The 23,048-nt window shown below is 50.9% G+C and overlaps 11 protein-coding genes across 11 annotated transcripts; 7 read left to right on the forward strand and 4 right to left on the reverse strand.

Annotated features, from left to right (window-relative positions):
- Positions 1-1,799: 1,799 nt before the first annotated feature.
- Positions 1,800-2,288, reverse strand: M436DRAFT_12888 (uncharacterized protein; the record flags this gene model as incomplete). Its single annotated transcript, XM_013569309.1, has 1 exon — positions 1,800-2,288. A coding segment is annotated over one exon (489 nt), but the record flags the coding sequence as incomplete, so codon positions are not given.
- A 791-nt stretch (positions 2,289-3,079) lies between these two features.
- M436DRAFT_75068 (uncharacterized protein) lies at positions 3,080-3,492 on the forward strand (the record flags this gene model as incomplete). The annotated part of the gene is made up of 3 exons (XM_013569539.1): positions 3,080-3,166; positions 3,220-3,277; positions 3,329-3,492. The coding sequence occupies 3 exons, from the start codon at positions 3,080-3,082 to the stop codon at positions 3,490-3,492; spliced, it is 309 nt and encodes a 102-aa protein (XP_013424993.1).
- Positions 3,493-3,909: 417 nt separating this feature from the next.
- On the forward strand, positions 3,910-4,759 carry M436DRAFT_53112 (eukaryotic translation initiation factor 4E; the record flags this gene model as incomplete). Its single annotated transcript, XM_013569415.1, has 3 exons — positions 3,910-4,110; positions 4,163-4,231; positions 4,289-4,759. The coding sequence occupies 3 exons, from the start codon at positions 3,910-3,912 to the stop codon at positions 4,757-4,759; spliced, it is 741 nt and encodes a 246-aa protein (XP_013424869.1).
- A 520-nt stretch (positions 4,760-5,279) lies between these two features.
- Positions 5,280-6,710, forward strand: M436DRAFT_53080 (monooxygenase; the record flags this gene model as incomplete). Its single annotated transcript, XM_013569408.1, has 4 exons — positions 5,280-5,322; positions 5,374-5,584; positions 5,632-6,007; positions 6,060-6,710. 4 exons carry the CDS (start codon positions 5,280-5,282, stop codon positions 6,708-6,710), a joined length of 1,281 nt encoding a protein of 426 aa, XP_013424862.1.
- A 416-nt stretch (positions 6,711-7,126) lies between these two features.
- Positions 7,127-8,868, forward strand: M436DRAFT_75071 (glycoside hydrolase; the record flags this gene model as incomplete). The annotated part of the gene is made up of 2 exons (XM_013569540.1): positions 7,127-7,436; positions 7,490-8,868. The coding sequence occupies 2 exons, from the start codon at positions 7,127-7,129 to the stop codon at positions 8,866-8,868; spliced, it is 1,689 nt and encodes a 562-aa protein (XP_013424994.1).
- Positions 8,869-10,057: 1,189 nt separating this feature from the next.
- M436DRAFT_52999 (uncharacterized protein) lies at positions 10,058-10,255 on the reverse strand (the record flags this gene model as incomplete). The annotated part of the gene is made up of 1 exon (XM_013569394.1): positions 10,058-10,255. One exon carries the CDS (start codon positions 10,253-10,255, stop codon positions 10,058-10,060), a length of 198 nt encoding a protein of 65 aa, XP_013424848.1.
- A 1,605-nt stretch (positions 10,256-11,860) lies between these two features.
- M436DRAFT_52682 (mannose-P-dolichol utilization defect 1 protein) lies at positions 11,861-12,791 on the forward strand (the record flags this gene model as incomplete). Its single annotated transcript, XM_013569341.1, has 2 exons — positions 11,861-12,469; positions 12,525-12,791. 2 exons carry the CDS (start codon positions 11,861-11,863, stop codon positions 12,789-12,791), a joined length of 876 nt encoding a protein of 291 aa, XP_013424795.1.
- A 1,844-nt stretch (positions 12,792-14,635) lies between these two features.
- On the forward strand, positions 14,636-15,114 carry M436DRAFT_84318 (uncharacterized protein; the record flags this gene model as incomplete). Its single annotated transcript, XM_013569541.1, has 2 exons — positions 14,636-14,721; positions 14,775-15,114. The coding sequence occupies 2 exons, from the start codon at positions 14,636-14,638 to the stop codon at positions 15,112-15,114; spliced, it is 426 nt and encodes a 141-aa protein (XP_013424995.1).
- A 1,347-nt stretch (positions 15,115-16,461) lies between these two features.
- On the forward strand, positions 16,462-18,063 carry M436DRAFT_33990 (uncharacterized protein; the record flags this gene model as incomplete). The annotated part of the gene is made up of 1 exon (XM_013569326.1): positions 16,462-18,063. A coding segment is annotated over one exon (1,602 nt), but the record flags the coding sequence as incomplete, so codon positions are not given.
- Positions 18,064-18,717: 654 nt separating this feature from the next.
- M436DRAFT_52859 (MFS multidrug transporter-like protein) lies at positions 18,718-20,379 on the reverse strand (the record flags this gene model as incomplete). The annotated part of the gene is made up of 4 exons (XM_013569365.1): positions 18,718-19,303; positions 19,356-19,614; positions 19,670-19,790; positions 19,849-20,379. 4 exons carry the CDS (start codon positions 20,377-20,379, stop codon positions 18,718-18,720), a joined length of 1,497 nt encoding a protein of 498 aa, XP_013424819.1.
- Positions 20,380-21,142: 763 nt separating this feature from the next.
- M436DRAFT_52874 (carboxypeptidase S) lies at positions 21,143-22,955 on the reverse strand (the record flags this gene model as incomplete). Its single annotated transcript, XM_013569370.1, has 2 exons — positions 21,143-22,795; positions 22,851-22,955. The coding sequence occupies 2 exons, from the start codon at positions 22,953-22,955 to the stop codon at positions 21,143-21,145; spliced, it is 1,758 nt and encodes a 585-aa protein (XP_013424824.1).
- Between the last annotated feature and the right edge of the window lie 93 nt (positions 22,956-23,048).

Here is a 23,048-nt window from a genome sequence, read left to right on the forward strand (position 1 = left end):
AAGCACTAGCTTTGATGTAACCTGGTATGGCGACCTGCTTCTATCAAGACCCTCAAACGACGTTGATAGACGAGTCCGAAATTGAAGCCGCCTATACGTCTCCATGGTGGACCCAGCTCCGCTCAGAACAGCTCGCTCTCACCCCTACAAAGCCCTATATAGCTCAGGTACCGGTGCACAAGACGTGTTGATCTTGTTGGCGCTTAGGCAGGCAGTAGGTTCGTTCCTGCCGGACGGCGGCGTGCAACAATATCTCAAGAGAAGACTTTCATGGTAGAGACTGCTATTAAAACGGCGTGCACCCATATGCCGTATCATGGGATTTATGACTCGAAGTCCCGAGCGTCCAGGTTCTTCATGCAGCTCTCGTCTTAGAACGAACCATGTTCTCAGAGCTAGCCAAACAGGAGGAATCCTGACAGCTGCCTGCGCATGTGAGCATCGACGATTAGGTGAAGCCAAAGCCATCAAAATACACAGTCCTTTTTAAGTGGCAGCAAAGTCCATAAGAAGCCGATACATCACGACTCTCGGTGGATGCTTCATATCTGCCCACTGAACATAGCTGTCCGCGTGACATCTCTTAGCACATGACAAAGTGAGCAGTCGTCAAAGAGGGAGCGCGTATCACGCCAGATGTTAGGACCGGGGCTATGGTTGCAGGTTTGAGCATCATGGTTTGCTCCACAATCTTGATCTACCCAGTCTTGAAGTCCGCCTCCGTGTGGAGATTTACACACGAGATCTCTTGGCCTGATCACTCTTTGATATTACCTGGGCCCTTGAATTTATACGGAACAGACCGTAGACAGGAATCAAACCCCTCCAGGCATGAAGTTTTTCTTGCGCATATTATCATTTTGTGCTGAAGACGTCATGTTCGGGAGATGCACATCTTGAGCTGCATGGGACATTTCGGTGGCAAGCGCGCGAGATCTACTTTTGCTGTACAGGTTATCCAGATCCTTCCTAAATAAACTCTGAGCTTGAAGAAAGTCACGGCGTCCGGTCCGCCAAAACATCCCAGAGGCGAGTCCGTAATGCAAAGGTACATTGCATACAACCCTTCAGCTGAACAGATCGGTCGATACACTTTTTGACTCTTTTGCGTCAAGAGAAGTAACAAGGAGCAACATGGCTTTAGGCATCGGACCATGGCCCGTAGCATGGTATTCTATAAGGTGATTATAGCATCTCCAGCTGCTGGCTGATGCACCAGTCAAGAGTCGAGCCGCTATGTGTTGCGTAGGATCGCTCGTCGATCGCCACATATGGTCATGGGTGTGTTGAATTTCGTGTCGGAAAACAAAAGCGCATGGTAAGAGCTTTCGAGGTCGTGTGTATACGGACACGGGGAACAACGCCGCTGTGGACTATGGCTGAGGCGGAGATTAGGGCCGTGTGGACCTGGGTTCGACATATGCCAGAACCCATATGCTCAAGGACTTGATCCTGCGTGATCATACTCATCCTCGTTACGAGGGAGGCTGTCATAATTTTCCCACGTAGGTCATTGGAAGAGCCGATGCAGCTACGCAGTGGGCCGAAGGATTCAGCGATGCATATACTATTCTGGCAGACCGCAGCTCGTAGCTCATATCTGCTCACCGAAAATGGCTTGCCCGTTGATGTGTGGATCAAATGCTATGGACGAATCGCGGGTGAACTGTAGGCAGAGTGGTGTCCTCTACTGTCGGAGCGTGCGTGCAGTCCCTCGGTCGTGGCATGAGACAAGCTAGCCGACAGACTGCAGCAAACTAACAACGTCAACCAGACTTGAGCTTCTTGTTTGTTTGTTCCTGTAGGCGCTTGCTTAGGATCTCATAGTCAGGCTCGATGGATCTTCCTCCTCTTAGTTTCCTAGGTCTGGGACTGATTTCGTCCACACTGTAACCGCGAGAGTCGTACCACCGTCGTGCGTAAGTATTGCGTTTGAAGACGGTAAGCATTGCTTTGTCCATTTCAGTCACATCGCCGATGTGCTCAACCATGCTGAAAAGATGGCGTCCCAGACCACAGTCCCGAAAGTGCTCGGAGATGTGGATTTCGTAGATGTAGACGACGTTCTCTTCTTCTTCCTGAGTAATCATGAACGACAAAAAGCCAGTGATTAATGAATCCAGCTTTTGGTCCTTGCTCCATTGCTTTTCCAAGTTGGGTTGGTGGCTATCCTTAAGTCTTACTATCAGGTAGCGCATGTCTTCATCCTTCATCTCCCCCAGCTTGTTTTCATCGTCCCAGCCCTGGCTACTTGCATTGTAGTCTTCATAGCTTGTATGCTTGATCAATTCGAATAGGGTCTGTGGAGTCCTGGGCGCTTCCGTGACTTCTGCGTTGACCTGCTCGAAAAGTTTGGAACTTGCCAACAACTCAATCTTGAATATTGGTGCTGACTCCGACACTTGCTCGGTCCTCTGTGCATGGCGTTTGTACTCCATCATATCGGCTGGCACATAGTCCTTGATGAATTGGAGCGTTGACAGGCGATTGAGGTCTCTAATTTTACGGAAACGCGAGTAAGCCTCACCTGCTTCAATGTAAAGTTTTGTACCTTGAGACACCTTCCTGCCAAAGGTGCGAAAGACATCGCTGTCATTGAGAAGCACATGGCCATGTTGTTTAGATGTTCGCAATGGGAAGTTGCTGAGGAACTCACAAGCCCCATAGACAACCCATCGTAAGTCCATACTCTTGAGTGAAGACTGGGCTTCTTTCAAGAGCTTTCTCGCCTCTTGTTCGTCTCCGTGATATAGTGATTTGACCAGATCGAGGGTCGGCGGGTTGCCATCTCGTTCTTGCGTCAGGGACAGTGGAGCGTTCACCTCAAGGAATTTGTTGATGCCCCAAAGTTGCCATTTGTTGATCTCCATTTCTGCCGCTGCACTCGTCATGCTTGAAAGGGAGGATTGTTGTGTTCTGCTATTGGGGTGAGAAGAAGTTTGCTGGACAGGAGACGCGACGGTGTTTTGTTCGTGTTTCATCAGGTACGTCAGCCGAACGGCCCCGGGGGCTGGACTTTTTGATTTATGCTCCGTGAAATGTAGACGACGACATCAACAAGAATGAACTCGTTTTCAATATGATGCGACCAACAGCAATTTTATGGGCGAGGATAGCAACGCAAAAGTCGCTTCTTCGAGGAAAGAATGTCTTGACGCTGGAACATGTAGGCGCTTGACCTGGACTGTGTGATTGGCAATGGCTGACGGGGAGAAAAAGTTCATGCAAAAGAAGAAGGCGCTGAGCCTCTGGCGCGAAATCATGCGCGCCATCATCAGTACGTCTGTCGCGCTCAAAATCACATTCGTCAGGTACTGACAGGTCGAAGAAATTCCAGGTTCGCCGACAAAGAGAGAGATGCGAGACTATGCGCGCACCGAGTTCGAGAGACATAGAGATGTGCAGGACATTGGACACATACGCTACCTCATCTCGACTGGGCGCACACAGTTCGATGGCATGAAGCGATACATCAACGAGCAGGTGCTATGAGGACATGATGGGTCAACTGCAAGGCATTTTATTTTCTCTCCTCACCCACTAGCCTGTGATGATTACTTCCTAAGATACCCATCCCAATCATCATAGCATTCCCCACCTTTGTGCAGGACCATATGCCGCTCAAGTGAATACTCCGAGCGACTCTCAATCATTTGTCAGTGACGATCATCCAGTGACGGGCGGAGAGTGGTTGCAGCAGCTGTGAGGAGGAAAATACAGGCGGCAAGCTCCGTCGCATTCGCGTTTGCGGCAAGAAAGAAGTGCAGCGTCGCGCATCGTGCCTTCCAGTTTGACAGAAAGATTCACAGTCCAGAACACAAAAGCTCCTTCTCGTTCTTGACAAGCTCCCTGTCGCATACACAACCACCGTATCTCTCAACACTCGCCTCATCCTCAATTCGTCTCATCATGGCCGACGTCGCACAATCGCCCGTCCCTCTCGACACCATCCCCGTCTCGCCCGAGGGTGGTGATGCCGCCTCGGACTCTGCTCCCACGCCCAGCTCTGGCGACGTCGTCACCGTCTTCCACGACCCCGAGAACTTCAATGTCAAGCACCCGCTCGCTCACACCTGGACCCTCTGGTTCACCAAGCCCCCAAGTGGAAAGGTACTTGACCACCTTCACTCAATAGCTAGGCGCATTCTGACTCTCTCTGCAGCAAGACTGGAACGAGCTGTTGAAGGAGGTCATTAGCTTCAACAGTGTTGAGGAGTTTTGGGGCATCTACGTAAGCCATCGTCTCGGCCTTTGTCCACAGCCCTCCTTCTAACCATACTCTTCTCAGAACAACATCACCCCCTCGTCCGAGCTCGCTCCCAAGTCCGACTACCACCTCTTCAAGCAAGGCGTCCGCCCTGAGTGGGAAGATCCTCAGAACAAGCACGGTGGCCGCTGGTCCTACACCTTCAAGCAGCGCCAGGCCAACGACGACATCTGGCTCCACGTCCTGCTCGCTGCCATTGGTGAGCAGCTCGAGGATGACAACGACAACGAGGTCATGGGTGTCGTCATCAACATCCGCAAGGCCTTCTACCGTATCGGCCTCTGGACTCGCAGCGCCGGCACAAAGGCCAACCCCACCAAGCAGGGCCAGCCCCAGCGCACCCCTCAGGAGTCGCAGGCTATCCTCATGAAGATCGGCAACCGCTTCAAGGAGGTCCTCCAGGTCACAGACAAGGAGCCCGTCGAGTTCATGGGTCACTCCGACTCTGCCAACGCCGGTTCCACCCGTGCTAAGGCCAAGTACTCGGTCTAAGCGCAAAAGTCTTTCAGTCTCCTTGTTGAACTTGCATTTCCAGCGGACTCTGGGGTTGACCAATCCTACAAAAAGGCGTACACGGCGTTTTTACCTTTCTTCGAGACCACAAAGGCCTTGGTCCCACTTTTACACAGCATGACATTTATGGGGCACGACTTTTTCTCTTTGTCTCTTCTTGTTGGACTCACACATATATACCAAAGGGGAAGCATGCAGGGGCGGGCGGTCTAGGAGGTTGAGCAAGTGGCCCTCTGTTCTAACGACGTCCGTCTGGTTTTCATGACGCGTAGAACCGGAATTGGGATGGGAGGTTCACGTAGAGGTTGATACCCCACGAATATTGAAGCATCTGATAAACCACCCATGACTTGTCTCGAAATGATGGTGAAACGGCGAGATGATCTCTGCACAACCCCACCTACTATACGAGCAGCCCCAACTGATTAAGCGATCCTTCTCTGGGGACATGTAGAAGTTCGTGCTCAAAGTCAAACTCCTCATACACGCGCACGTACAAATGACCGATACGCCGACTTTGAGAATCGCCATCATCGGCGCCGGTATGCCATAATCAGTCGCGCACAATCTTATCTCGCTTACCCCCTTACCAGGAATCACCGGTCTCACAACAGCCATCGCTCTCCGCAAACTCCCTAATGTTGATGTACAAATCTATGAACGTGCGACCGAGCTTCGAGAGCTGGGACAGGTCATCGCACTGAACCCCAATGGCCTGCGCACGCTTGAAAAGCTGGGCTTGTATAAACTACTATCCGATGAGATAGGTTACAAGTGTCCCAGTGGCATACCACAGACACTGAGGTATGTTCGTAGTCCCTCCCGCAATAGGATAATGCTAATGGTGACAGACACTGGAAGACGAACGAGGCGGTGGGAAGAGAACAACACACAGCACATGTCGAAGAAAAGCATAAGATGGCCAGGTACTATCGTCCCTATCTACAAGAGGCGATACTACAGTATCTGCCCAGAGAAATCATACACCTCAAAAAGCGTGTCGTCGACGTCAAAATCCAGAGCGAAGGTGTGGATGTCGAGTTTGCGGATGCTACGATTATACACGCAGACCTGCTCATTGGTGCAGATGGTATCCATTCAGCCGTTCGTGGGTTCTTTGTTCCGGAGTTTGAGCTGAAGTGGTCGGGTTTGATTGCCTATCGTTCTGCTTTTGACGTCAAACTGCTTGATGGTGTCAAAGACGTACCGGAGGATACAACACAATGGGTATGTTGCGCCCTCATGCAGCAGACCTCTCACATCTGACTTCATTATTTAGTGGTCCTCTCGAGACGGTATCCTAGGAACAAGAATGGGCAGAGGCAAATACGGCATCGTAGCCTTCCACGGCGTCGATCCTTCCAAGAACGAACACCTGCTCGAAAAGACCCATTGGGACGAGACAACAGACACCGCCACACTCCGAGAGATGTATAAAGATTTCCACCCAGTCGTGAGGGATATCGTTGGAGCCGCACCCAACGTACGCACCTATCCGAACTTCTACGGCGGCTTCCTTGACACGTATCAATTTGGCGGTCGAGTTGTGCTTGTAGGCGATGCAGCGCATTCTCACGGCGGAGCATTGGCTGCGAATGCCTCGCTCGGCATTGACGATGCTTACTGCCTTTACCTATCGTTCCTCGAGAAGGTGTCTCCTGCTGGCAGACTGGACCTTGGAGCGGCTGAGCTACAGCAGATCTTGAGCCTGTACGTTGGTGCACGAAAGCCACATTGCGAGAAGGTTTTGAGAATGGTGCACGCCATGTATGATGCAAACAACGAACGACTATGGGGTCGTGGAGAAGAGCAGGAAACCGATGAGCAGCTCAGAGAGAAGTTGAGGACAAGACCATACGCTGAGTGGATTCACGAACATGATGTGGAAGCTGCATTCAAGGAGGCTAGAGATCAGTCGCCACACCAGTAGTCCACAAGGACAAGGTAGTCAGCGGTCGTCTGGCGGACAAGTGTGTGAGAAGCTCGCTCTGAGAAAAAACACCATCTTGTGAATAACCGTTCCACATTATGTGTAAGTGTTTGTTATCCATCAGCTCCGAGTGACAAACTTTAGCCTCATCGGAAAGGGACGATTGGTCGGAAGCTTGCCGAAGGAGGGGCAAGCTGGGTGCTCCGCATGCCGCTCTACTTTTATATTACCCAGCCATCTTTGCCAAAATAGCGACAGCATGTTTCCTGGTAGAGCTACCGGCCGAGTCATGTATTCAGCCGGCGTTGATGCCTGGCGTTGTAAAAGGTGACGATGAGCATGTCTCTGTGGCTTCTTCGATTCAATACCTCCTCTTTCGTCTACCATTCAAGGATACCCTGGTCTACTCAGAAATAATGGCATTTTCACATATACCCTACCTACGTCAAACGGTCGACTCGAAGCAGTTGGTCGTCAAGGGTGAGCCCTTTCTGATGCTGGCCGGGGAACTTCAGAACTCGTCGTTCAGCTCACCAGAATACATGAGAGATGTCTGGGACAAGCTGACTACTATGAACATGAACACGGTACTCGGTTCTGTATCTTGGGAGCAGATCGAGCCTACAGAAGGAAACTTCGACTTCAAGTCTCTGGACCAGGTTCTGCTGGATGCTCGGGCCCATGGTTTACATGTTGTGCTCTTGTGGTTTGGCAGCTTCAAGAATGGTGAGTCTGCCGTCCCGAACCCTGTGGAACTTCTGACTATAACCAAAGTTTAGGTCTCTCTACTTACACACCACATTGGGTCAAGCAGAATCCCAAGCGATTCCCGAGGATGAAGATGCGTGGTGCAAATGGGAAGCTGACTACAGGCGACGTGCTGACAATCTTTGGTACAGAGGCACAAAAGGCTGATGCCAAAGCTTTCAAAACACTCATGCAGCACCTGAAAGATCTGGACGAAGAGCATTCTACCGTCATCATGGTACAGGTGGAGAACGAAGTCGGCTGTTTGGGTGACTCGAGAGATCGCAGTGAGCTTGCCGAAGCACGCTTCTCAGCACCACTGCCCGAGGAATTCTGTGACTTCCTTTCGAGGGACTGGTCTGGCTTCAATGATACATTTAAGCGTAATCTCGGGCAGCTTCGCCAATTTACGGTTCACAAAGGCATGACGTGGAAGAACTTACCTGGGAACTCCAAGCGGATCGACGAGCTGTTTATGGCATTTGCCTACGCTCGATACGTGGACGGAATTGCTGCTGCCGGAAGATCAGTCTATCCCCTGCCGCTATACACAAATGTCTGGCAGAACATTATCGACAGTGATGCAGACACTAACCTCCCACCCATCGTCGGAGGTGGCTCAGACCCAGGAGACTACCCATCCGGTGGAGGTGTGATAGATGTGCTAGACGTCTGGCAATCATTCACACCCTCGCTCGAGTTCATCGCCCCGGATATCTATCTCAACGACTATGCAACGTCGTGCAGAAAGTATCGGCACAACAACCAACCTTTGTTCATTCCAGAGCAGCGACGAGACGAGTACGGTGCATTGCGTATCTGGAATGCATTTGGCTCGCACGCATGTCTGGGGACGTCGCCTTTCGGCTGCGAAACTGTGGATCCTACGCAGAGCCCTTTCCGAAAACACTACGGCTTGTTGGCCAAGGTGCAACATTACATTCTCACTGCTCAAGCCAAAGGAGACGCCAGTGTGGGTTTCTTCTTCGATGAAATGGCTACGGATGGCTCAGATCCCTCGCAAAAAGTCACTGCCACATTTGGAAATTGGAACTTGATGATTGAACGATCATTCGTCTTCGGCCGACCATCAGCTGGCTCAGGAATGGTGATTTGGACCGGAGACGACAACTTCTTGCTCATCGGATGGGGCTTCCAAGTCACTTTCAAGCACAAGAGCCCCGAAGCCCACTTCAACGGTATCCTTAGATTTGAAGAAGTGGAAGTCGAGGATGTCAAGACTGGAGCACTGAGGACGGTTCGTCTGTTGAATGGAGACGAGACCCAGAGTGGCAAGTTCGCTATCATGCCCAGTGAGAATCCCGATTATGGCGACTTTCCGATTAGTATTACCATCCCTGCACGTACGGGCATTGCCGTCTGTCAGCCGTATGCGCTTTTTGATGAGTGAGAAGATGGGAGGGAACAGAAAAGACTGGTATGGTGATATTCGTCTCGAGGTAGATCGAATAAGCGTTGCAGAGCAGAAGGAGGAAAGAGGCTCGAGGCTTCCGCCAGCATACAAAGTACTGCGAGATGAATGTCGTGTGAGACGTGTGTTCAGAATCACCCGTTCTCGATGTCGGATCATCATGACAACAATCGTTTTGTTGGATGACTCTACGTGAGAGATGGACAGTAAACGTTGACGCGAAGTTCTCATGTTGGGCTTGATGTGATTTGTCGATGGCTGTTTAGAAGATGAGAACGCAGATGAATCGATGACAGCAGGACGTTGGACAAAAAGTGCATTGCAAGAAAGATGCATTAATCTACTACATACTACATACCCCCCTATGACAACATCGTTGACCTTCAGCCAAAGTCCTTCGTACCTGTACATTCGAATTAGCATGATGCTTTAGATAAAGACAAATGTGAATTGACAGTGGTAGCAAGTGGAAAAAAGATCAGATAGAGCTAATAATAAAAAACATCGTTCAGGCATGGAGGGATTCAATCTCCGGTTGCCATCAGTGAAATATATTAATCATCATTTTGAGGGGTGAGCGTGAGCGGAAAGAGGTGAGAACTGACGAAAGAGGCATACATACAATACTGTGTGCAGAATAGACTGCAATGGTGAGGTGCAATCTGCTAGGTTAGTTGGAACAGAAGAACGTATAGGTTTTGTAGAAAAGATAAGATGCAATCTTCTCATTTTGAAGATCGAGCCGAGAGAGGTGAACAACGTGTCAAACATGTCCGAGGTGTTTGTGTCGTGTTCTGCTGCAAGACTGACAGTTCTAGTACATCTCCATCTTCACAAGAAGACTGCAGAGCATCGGATGACAGAATTTCCTCAATCACATTCCGGTAGAGGCAACAGTGTGCCTCTGGATCGAATCACGTCAACACCTGAGCGGAACGCGTCTTGAAGCGTAACATGAACCCATTCGATGGCCAACTCGAGGCATGCACACGGCAAAAGAAACAGTCGGCAAAGGTTCCAAAACACGACATGGAGAAAAATTTGAGTCGGGCTTGGCACGACGTCCGTGCGCGAGCGATGATCCGTGAAAATCTTGGCAGGCTGATAGAAAATTTCATGAGAATTTCAAATGCCGCAAAAATGAGTTTTCTGGCATCAGATCAGATCGTCAAAAAGAATGACAGCGAATGTATAGGAATAGCCGAAGGCGGGGCTCGAACCCGCGACCTTGAGGTTGTGATATATCGTAGCGATAAGAGCCACACGCTCTACCGATTGAGCTACCCCGGCAGGTCTGATGATCAAGTTGTGTGACACAACTGGCTGCTGACATGTTCTGTGTGCTACCCAAACGGTATATGAACATGCATCTGCGTCGTGTCGTACAGCTTGACCACGAGACTTGCTGGGATAGCTCAACCAGTAGCGCGTGTGATAGGGTTATGCTTCCAGGACTTTCGCAGTGAACTTGCTGCCATCTCATGGACGATGAGCGACAGCGATGGACGGTGGTCGCAAAGCAAATAGCCAAGCGTGACCGACAACCATGTAGATGGCCAAGGCGTACTGAGTGACAATACGTTGAGCGATATGGACTCAGCGGGAACCAAGATGCCGGATGACAGTCCCGCTGTCAGAGATTATGGCCATTGAAGGACTGGACATAGCTGTCGGACTCTGGATTGTGCTTCAAGAGCTGAACCCTTCCAATGAGTAATTCGGCTCGTCAACTAGGTACCTTTTGGGCCAAGGAGAGTTGAAGTGCGCCAATACCGCAGCTACCATGAGATCCCCAGATTGTTAAGCATTGTATAGTATTTGATCTGGAGAGACAGGAGTCCGATGGTCTCCGCAGTGGATGAAGTCTCGCTATGCTGTGAGGCAGTAAGATCCATATTGTCCAGATATCTGTGTGTGTGTGTGTGTGTGCTTGTTAAAGCCAGGAGATGGGCTGGAAGTCTGAGTCTCGGACTGAGGAGAGTCCATGGAAAGACCAGAACCTGGAACGCTGTAACATATTTAGCATGAAAGATCAATACTGTCTCATAATACTTGCATCTCAGGTTGATCCACACGACAATTGATGCACACCAGGGCAGCGTAAACTCTCCATGCACTGGAGATTGTATACGCATCTCTCAACGTATCAGTGCCGTCTCTCACACCACAACCTACCATCCCAAGACGATTGTGTATATCCATGTTCTAGGAAGAGGACGAAGTCAATAGAGGACCAAGGGTCCGTGAAGAAGTCACTGGATCGCTATACGATGGTTACCAAGGTCGAGTTTGAGCTCCGGGATCTCGACACGGTATCCAGTACTTGACAGACAGGCAAGGCGAAAAGGAGAAGCTTGGAGGCGAGAAGGGCGTCATCATGGTCAGAGACCCGAGACAAACGGTTTCGGGCACAAGATTCAACACGAAGACTTGTTGTAAGTGTTAAAAGGGTCAGAGGCGGCCGGACTCTAGCACATTGGGCAAGAAAAAGGAAGCCAGGTCGCAAGCAGCTTGGTTAGAGACATGCGGAGTATGAGGCCGGGTACAGGAAGAGCAAGGACGACCGAGTGATGTTCGGCATGGTGATAGTAGTGGGGCAAGCTTGTCTCCATGCGTTACCTCGATTGACGACTGGTGAGCAGCAGCTCGGCTAGAAAGATGTGATTTGTCGGCTCGTGTGCTTCAAGCTTGCTTTGAGTGCACGACTGAGACTGGCAAACCGTGTGTTAATGCCGCAGGTGAGGTTCAAACCATGGACTGTAAGTTAGTAGAAGGTCTCTTGTGTGTCCAGAACGAAGGTGCCACGTTTATCGAAGTGTTGGACCGAAAGGGGAAGCCAACCCCACAATGACGCCAAACACGCGCCGCCCCTCGATCGACAGCTGGCATCAACACGAAACAGGAGAAGCTTTTTTGTTTGCGACTTCCAGAAATTTGGGACACCCTTCCAGAACTTGATTGAAAGCCAACCATGGAGCATCTCGAATCCGCCCTGCGCCCGGTGCTACAGCCCATCACCCAGAATCTTCCTGGACCAATCCGCGACATTGGCATCTCGTTGCTTGGAACCGAGTGCTACAAGACTCTGATCCACGATGTCCAACTCAGCAACGCTCCATGCTTCAAGCTGGCCATCTCCAAGGGTCTCGGTATAGGCATTATCGGCGCATCTGCTGTTGTCAAGATTCCTCAGCTGCTCAAGCTCCTCAACTCGCAGTCGGCTGCTGGACTCAGCTTCCTGGCCTACGCTCTCGAGACCAGCTCGTACCTTATCTCGCTCGCCTACAATGCTCGTATGGGCTTCCCCTTCAGCACCTATGGTGAGACTGCTTTCATTGCTGTCCAAAACATTGCCATTGCAGCCTTGATTCTGCAGTACAGCGGCAAGGGTGCTGCTGCCGCTGCTTTCGTCGCCGGTCTGGCTGCTGCTGGATACTCGCTCTTCAACCCCAGCATCATCGATATGAAGACCATGGGTCTCCTCCAAGCTGGCGCTGGTGCCCTTGGTGTTGCCAGCAAGCTGCCCCAGATCATGACTGTCTGGCAACAGGGTGGCACCGGTCAACTGAGCGCTTTCGCCGTAAGTCATATCTCACCACCTTCTGCTCGGTGTATACTAACCTCGCTGCTTCCAGGTCTTTAACTACCTCTTCGGCTCCCTCTCGCGCATCTTCACAACCCTCCAAGAAGTCGACGACAAACTCATCCTCTACGGTTTCGTCTCTGGCTTCATCCTCAACGCCGTTCTCGCTCTCCAGATGATCTACTACTGGAACAGCGCTCCCAGCAAGGCCAGCGCACCTTCGCACAAGTTGAACGAGTCGGGAAGAAAAGAGGCTATTGCTATGACCACCAGTGCTGAACCCAAGGGCAAGAGCCCTAGCACTCGCAGAAGAGGTTAGATTAGCACATAGTTTGTATACAGAACCCTTTTTTCTTGTAGGTCTCGTGTACGAAACTTGCTACACATGTAAATTGGAAAGTCGTGTCAGGTCCTGAATGGCTTTCGCCGCATGGCCCTCTGCGACCAGAATGGTACTACTTTCTGCCTCTCGATGGCGCTCCATATTGTAATAGAAAGAAGCCTGGGATGTCTGCGACAGACCGCAATGCGAGGTCGCTGTGCGCATACACTATTGCTTTGATTCTACTGTTGGAAGATCGGGCTGTACATCGTGACATGCACGATCACCTTCTTGGTCTCCGATACATGAGCATGATTGGTACTGGGAGCTCTTGTTCTCTCGTTTCTGCTAGTCTTTTGTCGGTTGTTCTTTCTCTTTGCTTGTCGGCGTTTGTCCAGAGTGTAGATACGGGAAATACGGTGATGTGGGTATATACGGCGAATACGGCGGATGCGATATGTTCGTCTAGCATGTCTGGTCACATTAGCAATGCTTCTGTTCTTTTTGCAGCTCCTCCTGCTGAATTTGTTCCAAAATCCGATAACTTAGACGTATTGAAGCATGTACAACGGAAATGCCCTTGCCTGTCTTAAACATGACAAGATAGGCTTGTCATTATCGTGTTTCTCCGTGGTATTCTAGACTCCAGCGTGATTTATTTCTGTGATGCCAGAAACACAGTCAGCGTGTTGCCTACGATGTAGCTTTTGATACTGTACATACAAGTACGCTGTAGAAGTCCCCCCAAAAAGGTTTAGAGACCCTTTGAGTATGGAGTAGAGGAGATATTGATGTCGGACTGCTTGGACCCGGGTCACATCCTCGACATGTAGCTATGCCGAAATTCAACCAGGAAACGTCCGTGCGTAGCTCGACGACCGGACTGACTGCGTGTTGCCGATCTCTCCTTGCTCATCCTCCATACAACAACATCATCATGTCTTTCGACGCGTCTGACTTATCAACTAAACGTAGGTACCTAGCTGAAGCTACTCTCTTCAGTCTGGTGCTGTTGATGCCTTTGTTCTGGTTCTGGTCTCGGTACTGATCCTGGAGTGCGCCTGGTTTTGTCGACTGTTACTGGCGCTCTATGCTCGGATCCATTGCGCTCAATATCTTGCGGAGATACACGGCATATAGGAAACTGGACAAGTTGTCAGGAGAGTCAATGGTCTGCTAAATCCGGACCAAGATGTACCATGCCAGTATGGTATGAGGAGTCCATCTCTCGCAGGCGGAGTCTATCATGTGCGGCCATCGTCTTCGTCAAATGTGCCACGAGGAGTAGAGGTGACGATCCTGGATCCAAAGAGAGAGGCAAATTTGGATGTCGGGCTTGATGCCAGAGGCATGGAGCCTAGGAAGTGTGCCTAGCTATGAGAAATGGCGTCTAGCTTGCGAGGTGGATGCCTTGGTGCAGGCATCTATCCATGCTATCAGTCAAAAGGCAATCAACTCAGACCTCTATTGGAATCAGAGAGACGGCTATGTGGTGTCTCCGGACCACGTTGAGGAGCCTATGACAGGCTTGGAGTGCTGGATAGATGTCGATCTCCTCTTCAGCATGCGAAGAAGTAATGTCCTGGATTGCAGCGTGTCAAGCGTTAAGCTGTTCAGTGAGGTGGAAGTGGGATCAGAATCAGCTTCGCCTTGGCTACCTCCGGCACCGCGCTTCCACAACTGCGCAGTCAGTCCATCAATTCTCAAGACCAGCGTTGCGCATCCACAAACCTTCTCGCCTGCCATCAAATCGATCAACATGGCTGCCCCCGCCCCCCGCCCCCCGCCCCTTCGCTTGCCAGCGCCAGCAATGCTCCTACGGGACCGACGTTTTTGCCCACATGCAGTCACACATAGTGCACAAGCACTTTGTGGTCAAGCCTTGGAAGTGCGCCGAGCCCACCTGCACCGTGACCTGCGCCAGAAAGTAAGGTATCTTTAGTTGCATATGATTGATGAACGGAGGCTGATCTCTTGAAGGGACACCCTCAAGACCCATGTGCTGAGGGCTCATCGCCGTGACCCTCTCCCTGCCGAGAAGGCACCTGATGCCGCCATCGTGGCCGCGGTCAAGGAAGAGGCCGAGAGCACCCGAATCGTGCCTCCTGTCCAGCACGCCGCCCCTCCTCCTCCTCCTGGTCCCGCCCCTGGCCTTCGTGCCGTCGACCCTCTCTTCGGTCCCCTCTTCGACCCTCCTCTCGTCGCCCCTCCCGCCGCCACTTCCGCCACTCCTCCGGGCACCTTGGAGCAGCCCGGTTACTTCTCCTACCACGGAGTACCCTACGGCACCGGGCCCGATATCCCTGGTGGTCGTAGGTAGATGGCACCGGCAGATTTTTGCGTGGGGACAGGATAGACAAAGTTACGATTGTAGGATTATGGAAATGACAACGAACATCAACCCCTTTTAGAACCCGGGCTACTGACGTGTGCTGTATCGTGCGACTCCCAGTGTTGTTTAATTGCTTGTAGAACCAGGTATCAAAAGGCATAGCACTTTGTAGATCTGGGCCTTGTCCAATAAGAGCCAGGATGTTCCTCGCTCCCAATAGGCGACCTCTTTGTCTTGTGACCATTGTGCATTTGCATACCAACATTATCAAGGCAAGGTGGAGATGAGATGGCATGACGACTCTGGTGCTCTCGAATTGCTTGTAGGGTCGACTATCACAATTCACAGCACTTTGTAAATTTGGTCCTTGTCCATTGAGATCAAGGAATATCCTGGCTCTCAATGGACGAGACCTCTCTCTGGTAAGTACTATGCATTTCTATGCCAAGAATGATCAAGACGATGTGGAGTTGAGATACTGTTTCTGAACCTTTGTTGTGAAACAGGAGACAGGAACGACGTCATTTTTGACATGGCCTGACAAGCGAGAGACAAATTCTCAACGTTTTCTCGGCTTCGGATCGCATGCAGGACAGGGCCCGACGAGTGACACAGGGACAAAGAAAGTCTACTGTACATCTATCTCTTGGACATTTCTTGTTTCCGGTATGCTTTCTGGTCACATGTGTAGCCTCTGGCCAGTAGCGAGGTCTCACGGGTCCTTGACTTGATGCATACGGTCCTTAGGGCAATAGCGGACAGCAGATATCTGCGCCCAGACGGCGCCATGGCCATGCGTTACGACGACTTTGTCGGCGAAACAAGGACACTTTGCTATCAAGCGCATGCTTGGCTCTGCGATATCCAAGTGTTTCTGATCCAAGCGAGTCGTGGAAGGCAGTGGCCGCTGCGGTGAGTCCTTGCCCTTCTTCAGCCCTGGCACGTCAGTGGCCGAGTCGGTCCTCAGGCAGGTCCCCATGCGCGGTCTGTTGTCTCTGCATCGAGATGTCCATCTCTGTTCTTTCCTCTGTCGTTTGCTGCCTCGCTCAGACCTCGCACAGAAGCAGATTGGGCTGAGGCGGCATCATGTACGCTCCTCTCAACGTCGCTCGTTCCAGTACTCGATATAGGCATATCGTTGCTACTGTCGTCTTGTTTGTTATCTCGGTTCTACTGTATACACTTTCTTTTCCTTCAGAGCATCATCTTCCCGAACATGTTCCGTATACTGTCAAGGCTTCACCATCGCCCGACTCCGCTCCATCCAGCACTCGATCCTCATTCGTGCGACCTACGCCTTCTAACGATGCGATCATCGACTTCCGTAACCAACGCGTATCATGTCTCGGTCCCAGAGGAATACTCATGTCAGAGAGTTACGACGATCAGCTCCATCCAGCACAGTTCGAAAACCACACATATCCACCACCTCTAAGTGGCTCGTATGGAGCCCTCAATCTCGACAAGTCCTGGCTCACGGCTGCCGAAAGATACGGTCCATATGGTCTGGGAGAAGACGAGGAAAATTACACCAGAAGTCGAGTAGACTGGTCCACCATCGATTGGGCAGACTTGCAGAACAATTGTTCAGAGGCCAACCACCAACGACTTCCCAATGCCCACGCTTTCGATGACGGCCATCCAAGGTTCACATACCGCAAAAGGTCATGGCAAGAGAAGTGGCTACCTTCTGTGTTCACCACTCCGAGCATCAATCCCAGACCGGCCACCCAGACATTCCATCGTTCGGCTATCGTTGTTCGTGTGTGGTCTACGTACAACTACCATCCAGAGGACATGTGGAACTTGAGATCGCTTGTCGCAGAGACTGCCCTTGCAACCGGTGGAGAATATGCCGTCTTTCTTCTGGTCGATGTGAAAGATAACGAGGCAGGCATTCACACAAACCCAGAAGCATATGACCGCATCCTCCGCGAAGCAGTTCCACCGGAATTTCAAAAAATTGCTGTACTTTTCGATGACTCTCTACTGGAAAGCTGGTATCCTGATGTCGGCGAGCATCTGGCCATCATGCAAATCATGCAGCCTTTGCAGATTTTTGCTCAGTTCTATCCCGAGTTTGATCATTACTGGCAGATAGAAGTCGACTCGCGCTTCTTGGGACACACTGGAGATATGCTTGACAAGTTCTCGGATTTTGCCAGGAATGAACCGCGCAAGCAAGCTCGCGAAAGAGCATCTTGGGCGTACATGTCGGATTACCATGGCTCATATGACGACTTCTTCAGCACTATCGACGATAAGCTGAACGGAACTTCTTCTGTATGGGGCAATGTCGATATCCATGACTTCGATCCTATTGGCCCCAAACCGCCTGTCAAGAATTCTTGCGAAGAGCCCTTCTTGTGGGGAGTGGGTGAAGAGGCTGATCTGATCCTTCTCAACACCTTGGAAGATGCTTCTCGCGACGAGGACTGGCTGTTCAAGGGATGGCAATATGGCTTCTCCATGGGATCAAAGCTACCTGTGTTTGTCTCAGTCGTTGCTCAAGGCCGCGCGAGCTGGAATTTGTTAAACGCGGTCCATCACGCTCAAGCACATTCAGGCATGGCCATCCCTTCAGAAGCCACACTACCCAGCTTTGCTCTCTGGCACGGCCTTAAGATCAGTGGTATACCTCTTCCGGTGTATCAGTGGCCTGGACGTGACCGCCATGAGATGGAGTTTGCTCTTAATGGAGGCGGTCTGAACGCCTTCCCTGATGGTATTGCCAACGGTCCTGCACGATACCGCGGCAGTTCGATGGGTTTCTTCACCAATGGTATGAGTTGGCAGTGGTGGACGACTTTGCCCGAAGATTTGGCGAATCCTTGGTATATCAACGAGGTCGACAACCCGATTTTGCCGGATATGTTGTTGAATGAAGGCGGTAACCTATACGCTCCCAATTTGCTTATTCATCCAAGGAAGACGAACGGGAAAAAGCCAAAGCATCCCGGGCAAGAGGATGAAGATGAAGAGGATGAGTAATAAGTGCTCTGGTTTCGTTGTGCCTCATTTGGAATTTTTCGAGGCCAACTTTGGAAGTTACGACTAACGTTTTCTGTGTTTCCATCGTGCCTCCTTTGCATTCGAGGCACGATTTTGTTCTGGGTACCAGCATGATTCGTTTTTTTTTTGTTTTCTGTTGGTAAGCGGGCGTTTTGACGTTTTGATAGAACGAGCATTGTTGGGTTTTTGTGTGCGCCGCATCCAGGCTTTCATTCCTGCTTGAGGAGTTTACGAAACAATATATTCTGTGCATTAAATGGTTTTTTCCTCTATGCAACCAGTGATGTGCCCTCTCCTCTAAAATTACATGTCACGTTTTACTTGGATGCAGAAAGATGCAAGATTCCGAACGCCGTACCATGTTGTTTTGTTACACGAAGATGGTGAAAGTTTGTACAAGAAGAGATTGGTGTAGAGGCTCGATGGCCTGTAGGTGGGTAATAGGTGAGGCAGTTCTCATCACAGGAGCCCTCGAGCTCTAGGAGACGAGATTTCAGACTGACAAGTTCTTGGAAACTGTTTCTGCGCAACCGAGGCCAGTATAGAATAGTCTCGTCAAAGTCTAGCTCCCCGTGTGCCTCAGTAAACATTCGCCAGCTTACTGCGTCTCCTGAGAATGGGTCCAAAGAAGTAGAGGATATACACCAGAGCGACCAGCGTCAGAGAAATGAAAGCCAGAGTCGCAAACGCCCAAGTGGATCCCATATTCTCAAACATGGCAACACCAGCATGACACATGGCCGCCGCAATCAAAAAGGACGGGATCAAGAAAGCCGCCACGGCAGATCCGGCGACATTGCTATAGGTGTCGCCGAGGTAATTCAGCATTCCCAGCCAGAGCAGAGGATCGCAGAATCCGAGGACGCCACCGGCAACGATAGGAGACCAGTAAGAGGTTTTGCCGTTGGAGGTGAAGGCGAACCAGAAGAGAGTAATGGGGAAGAGCCAGACTGTGACCAGGGAGGTGAGGAAACGGGCTTCGGGGCGGTGCTTGCCGTGCTTGATGCGATCTTTGCGGAAGAAATAGGTTTGGACAGGTACGAAAGCGAACATGAACGTCACGCCGACGCAAAAGTTGAGGTAGGAGAGACTGGCGCCGACGTAGCTGAGACCGTTGTTGTCGACGAAGACGGCAAAGACGCCGTCGAGGTAGAGGAAGAGCAGACTATTAAAGTGTCAGTAAATCTCAGAGAAGCAGAAGAACCAGAGCTACTGACCCATATGCGAAACCATTGTAGAAGCCGAGGAAGATAACGATGGGCTCGGTCAGCATGATACGCAACGCCATTGTCAGGACGAAGCGAATCTCTTGGAATACGTTAACCTTGGTCAATTCGGCAGCGACGACCTTGGCGTTAGGGTCATCAGTGTTGCGCTTTTTGACTGCTCTTGCGATGACGACAGATGGAAGCGTTTCAGGCATGAAGCACATCGCGAGTGCAAAGGCACCGCCCCAGATGATGTTCATGTAAAAGACTGACGTTTCATGTCAGCAGGTGGAAGGAGAGTCTGGTGGAGGATTGATGCGTACTCCAGCGCCAGCCCATGCTTGAGTTGATGCCAATCCATTCACCGATTGGCGAGCCCAGACTTGCTCCGTAGTTGGAACTCAGTACGAAGAGAGCCATTGGCTGACCAGCACCATCTTCGGCCTACACATGCATTGTAAGCAAATGGGTATACAACTGGCACAGACTTTTGATCACATACACCAAACAGATCAATGATGGTTCCAGCAACATTGGACAAAGCAGTAGATCCAGCGACACCGACCAGGAAACAGAAGACGATCAACATGGGCAGGTTATACGCCAAAGCACAACCAATGTTGAAAATCGCGTAGACCAGAATAGATCCAACATAAACCCATTTACGACCTCCAAGATCCGACAAGGGACCTAGGAAAACAGGTCCAACAGCGGTTCCGATGATAAACATCGATTGACCGAGCGTCACAACCTGTGTGGTACTAGGGAAACGCTCCTGGATAAAGGTCTCGACCGAGACATACATGGTCGAAGTCATGGTGACATAGACTTGTAGCAAACAGTAGACGGTGATGACGAACCACTTCTTCCATAGCGACCAATGCATGGGATGTGCTTCATCGGTCTCCTTGATTTTCTCCAGTACATCCAGAGGCGTCGTGCCAGAAGCTCTACGGGCCTCCACATCAGAGTGTAGAGGTTCACTGTGAGCAGAAGAAGGCGCTGACCCACGTTCCTTCTCTCGTTCCGCCATCACACCAGACATTGTTCCCTGAGATTTTGTGCACGCACACGCAATTGAGTCCAGAAAAATTTCTTTGCCGTTGCGATCCGAGAAAACCAGTGAAAATGCCAGAGATTGAGATTCTTGAGGATGTCAGAGAGCTGTCAGAGGCAAGACCCAAGAGGCCAATTCACTCAGAGGCCTTTGTTCGTCTGGTTGTTTCTGCGCGCACAGATGGCGGATGGACCGGTTGACAAGGCTACAAAATTCACATTTCGTTTCGTTCACGATGGGATGTGTAATAGTGCTCTGCACGGATCAAGGTTCGAAAACGGGACCCTGACGGCGATGACGTTTCCGAGTTGGGCAAGCCGAGGCTTCGGTGCATTCTGCGTTGCTTGACATGCATCTTTAATTTTGTGAATTCGAAGGACATCAGGATGTCGCGAGACCTTCTCAGATCAGACTTGAGATGCAGGAAATTGGAAATGTCATAGATACGGGAGACTGTAAAACACCGCGGCTACTAGCTGTTGAAGGAGATGCACCGACATGCTCATTCGTGCCTGCCAAGCGAAAGAAGCCGAGCTTTGCGGTAAGCTTTTTGTTGACTGCATTTTTTCTTTTGTTTTTATCATCACTCGGAAGGCCTGATACAACCGCATTATATTCCACGGCTAAAGTGTCATAGTCTTTGCACTCGGAAAGGTGTAGTCCCTTACACGAATCTGAACCAAGTTCAATGTTGATTTCATACTATCTACATACCGTCGAGCTTCCGTACAACATCCACTTACTGAAGCTCGGCCTCGTCCATGTTGCGGATAAACAGAGAGAACCATGAGACGGTGTTGACGTGGTTCTTGATGGAGACTCTCTCGTCAACAGTGTGAATGTTGCCCAGGCCGCTTGACTCGCCATCGTAACCGGGAGCAAAACGGAAGATGTTGCGCGACAGATCCCAGTAATACTTGGTGTCAGTGTTGCCAGTCATGATACCAGGTGCGGTTATGACGTGGCTGCCGTACAGGGCACGGATGGTACCCGAGAGGACGCTGTAAGCGGTCTCCCCGTCGACCGATGTGGGGGTGACAGGAGCAGGCTCGAGGACACGTTCGAATGCAGTGAGCGAGATAGACGAAGGTGTCTCGGTAGTGTTGTCGAAAGCGTGAAGAGCAAGACCGTACTTCTTTGCAACGTCCTTGGCAAGGCTAGTAATCTTGTTGTGGGCATCCGCGGGGTGCTCTCCGACGTTGATCCGGTGGTTGATGATAGCTTGAACACGTTCAGGGAGAGCGTTGACCTTGACACCACCACCGATAACATCGGCGGCGATCGAGGTCTGCATCAAGTATTGAATGGCAGGACCTGCCTTGGCAGCCTCGATTGCGAGAAGGTCAGGCTTTGCCTTGCATTGACTTGAAGCCTTGTCGAGTGCCTTGGCGAGCTTCTTGGGGAACTCAGGAGCATGCTCGGCTCCACAGTGCAGCTGGCCGAGGTAGGGGTTCTTTGCATCGAGACGAAGAGGGTACTTGTCTGCCTCGATCAGAGTGATAAGCTCACTCATGACACCAATAGCAGTGTGGTCTGGAGGAATTGAGGAGTGACCGCCAGGCATACGGATAGTGATAACAACATCAGTGTAGCCCTTCTCAGCGACACCAGGAGTGGCCATGGTGACACCCCAGACATCATCGATACCAGCACCCTCATCTACAATGACAGCAAGAGAGTCGGGACCGTAGCGTTCGAGGATGAAAGGAGCGAGCTTGCCGGCACCCTGACCGCCACTGATCTCCTCATCGAAACCGAAAGAAAGAAGCACGGTTCTAGCAGGGGTGAAGCCAGCATCAAGCAGCAGTTCGATGGACTCAAGGATGGCAATAAGCTGGTTCTTGCAGTCAGATGAGCCGCGACCCCAGATGTTCTTGCCGTCGAAGAAACCAGACCATGGAGGGTGGGTCCAAGCATCGAGAGTGGCATCGGGAACGGGGACGGTGTCTTGGTGAGCCATGAGCAGAGTAGGCTTTAGCTTGGCATCTGAACCTTGCCAGGTGTACACAAGTCCATGAGTGTTGACCTTCTCGACCTTGAGATGCTCGTAGACAAGGGGGAAGGTTTTCTCGAGGTACTCGTGGAAAGGGAAGAAGACCTCCCATCTCTTGTCTTCGCCGACCTTGCCCAGATCATCGAATGATTGAGTGTCGATCTGGACAGCACCAGAAAGACGCTGGATGGATGAGTTCTGGAAAGCAGGTGACTTGAGGTAGGCATCCATGTTGACCAGCTCGTCACTCTGCTGGCTGGGTACAAGAGGCTCGACCTGAGGACATTGTGATTTCTGGTGGTGATGATGCTTGCCATGCTTTCCGTGATGCTTCAGAGGCAGCTGAGGAAGAACAAAGGCCCAGTGAAGGAGCGCAACTAGAGCTGCACATGCTGTGACCTGTAGCGTATGTTAGTTGCCGCGATCACATTGGAGCTATCATCTCAACACGCACAAGTTTGATGGTGCTCCAGCGAGAGTTCTTCTTTGCTTGTGCACGCTGTTCGGAAAGATCATTTACAACCGGGAGCGACCCGATGAGCTGCTGCTTCTCATCCATCTTGTCAATTGGGTTCTCACAGGATGAACAGAGGGAAAAAGGAACAATCAAGTATTGGAAGGCAGCAGTGGCTGTGTACCTTATATCATCATC

Source organism: Aureobasidium namibiae (genome assembly GCF_000721765.1).
Source record: "Aureobasidium namibiae CBS 147.97 unplaced genomic scaffold scaffold_15, whole genome shotgun sequence".
NCBI classification, from domain to species: Eukaryota; Fungi; Ascomycota; class Dothideomycetes; order Dothideales; family Saccotheciaceae; genus Aureobasidium; species Aureobasidium namibiae.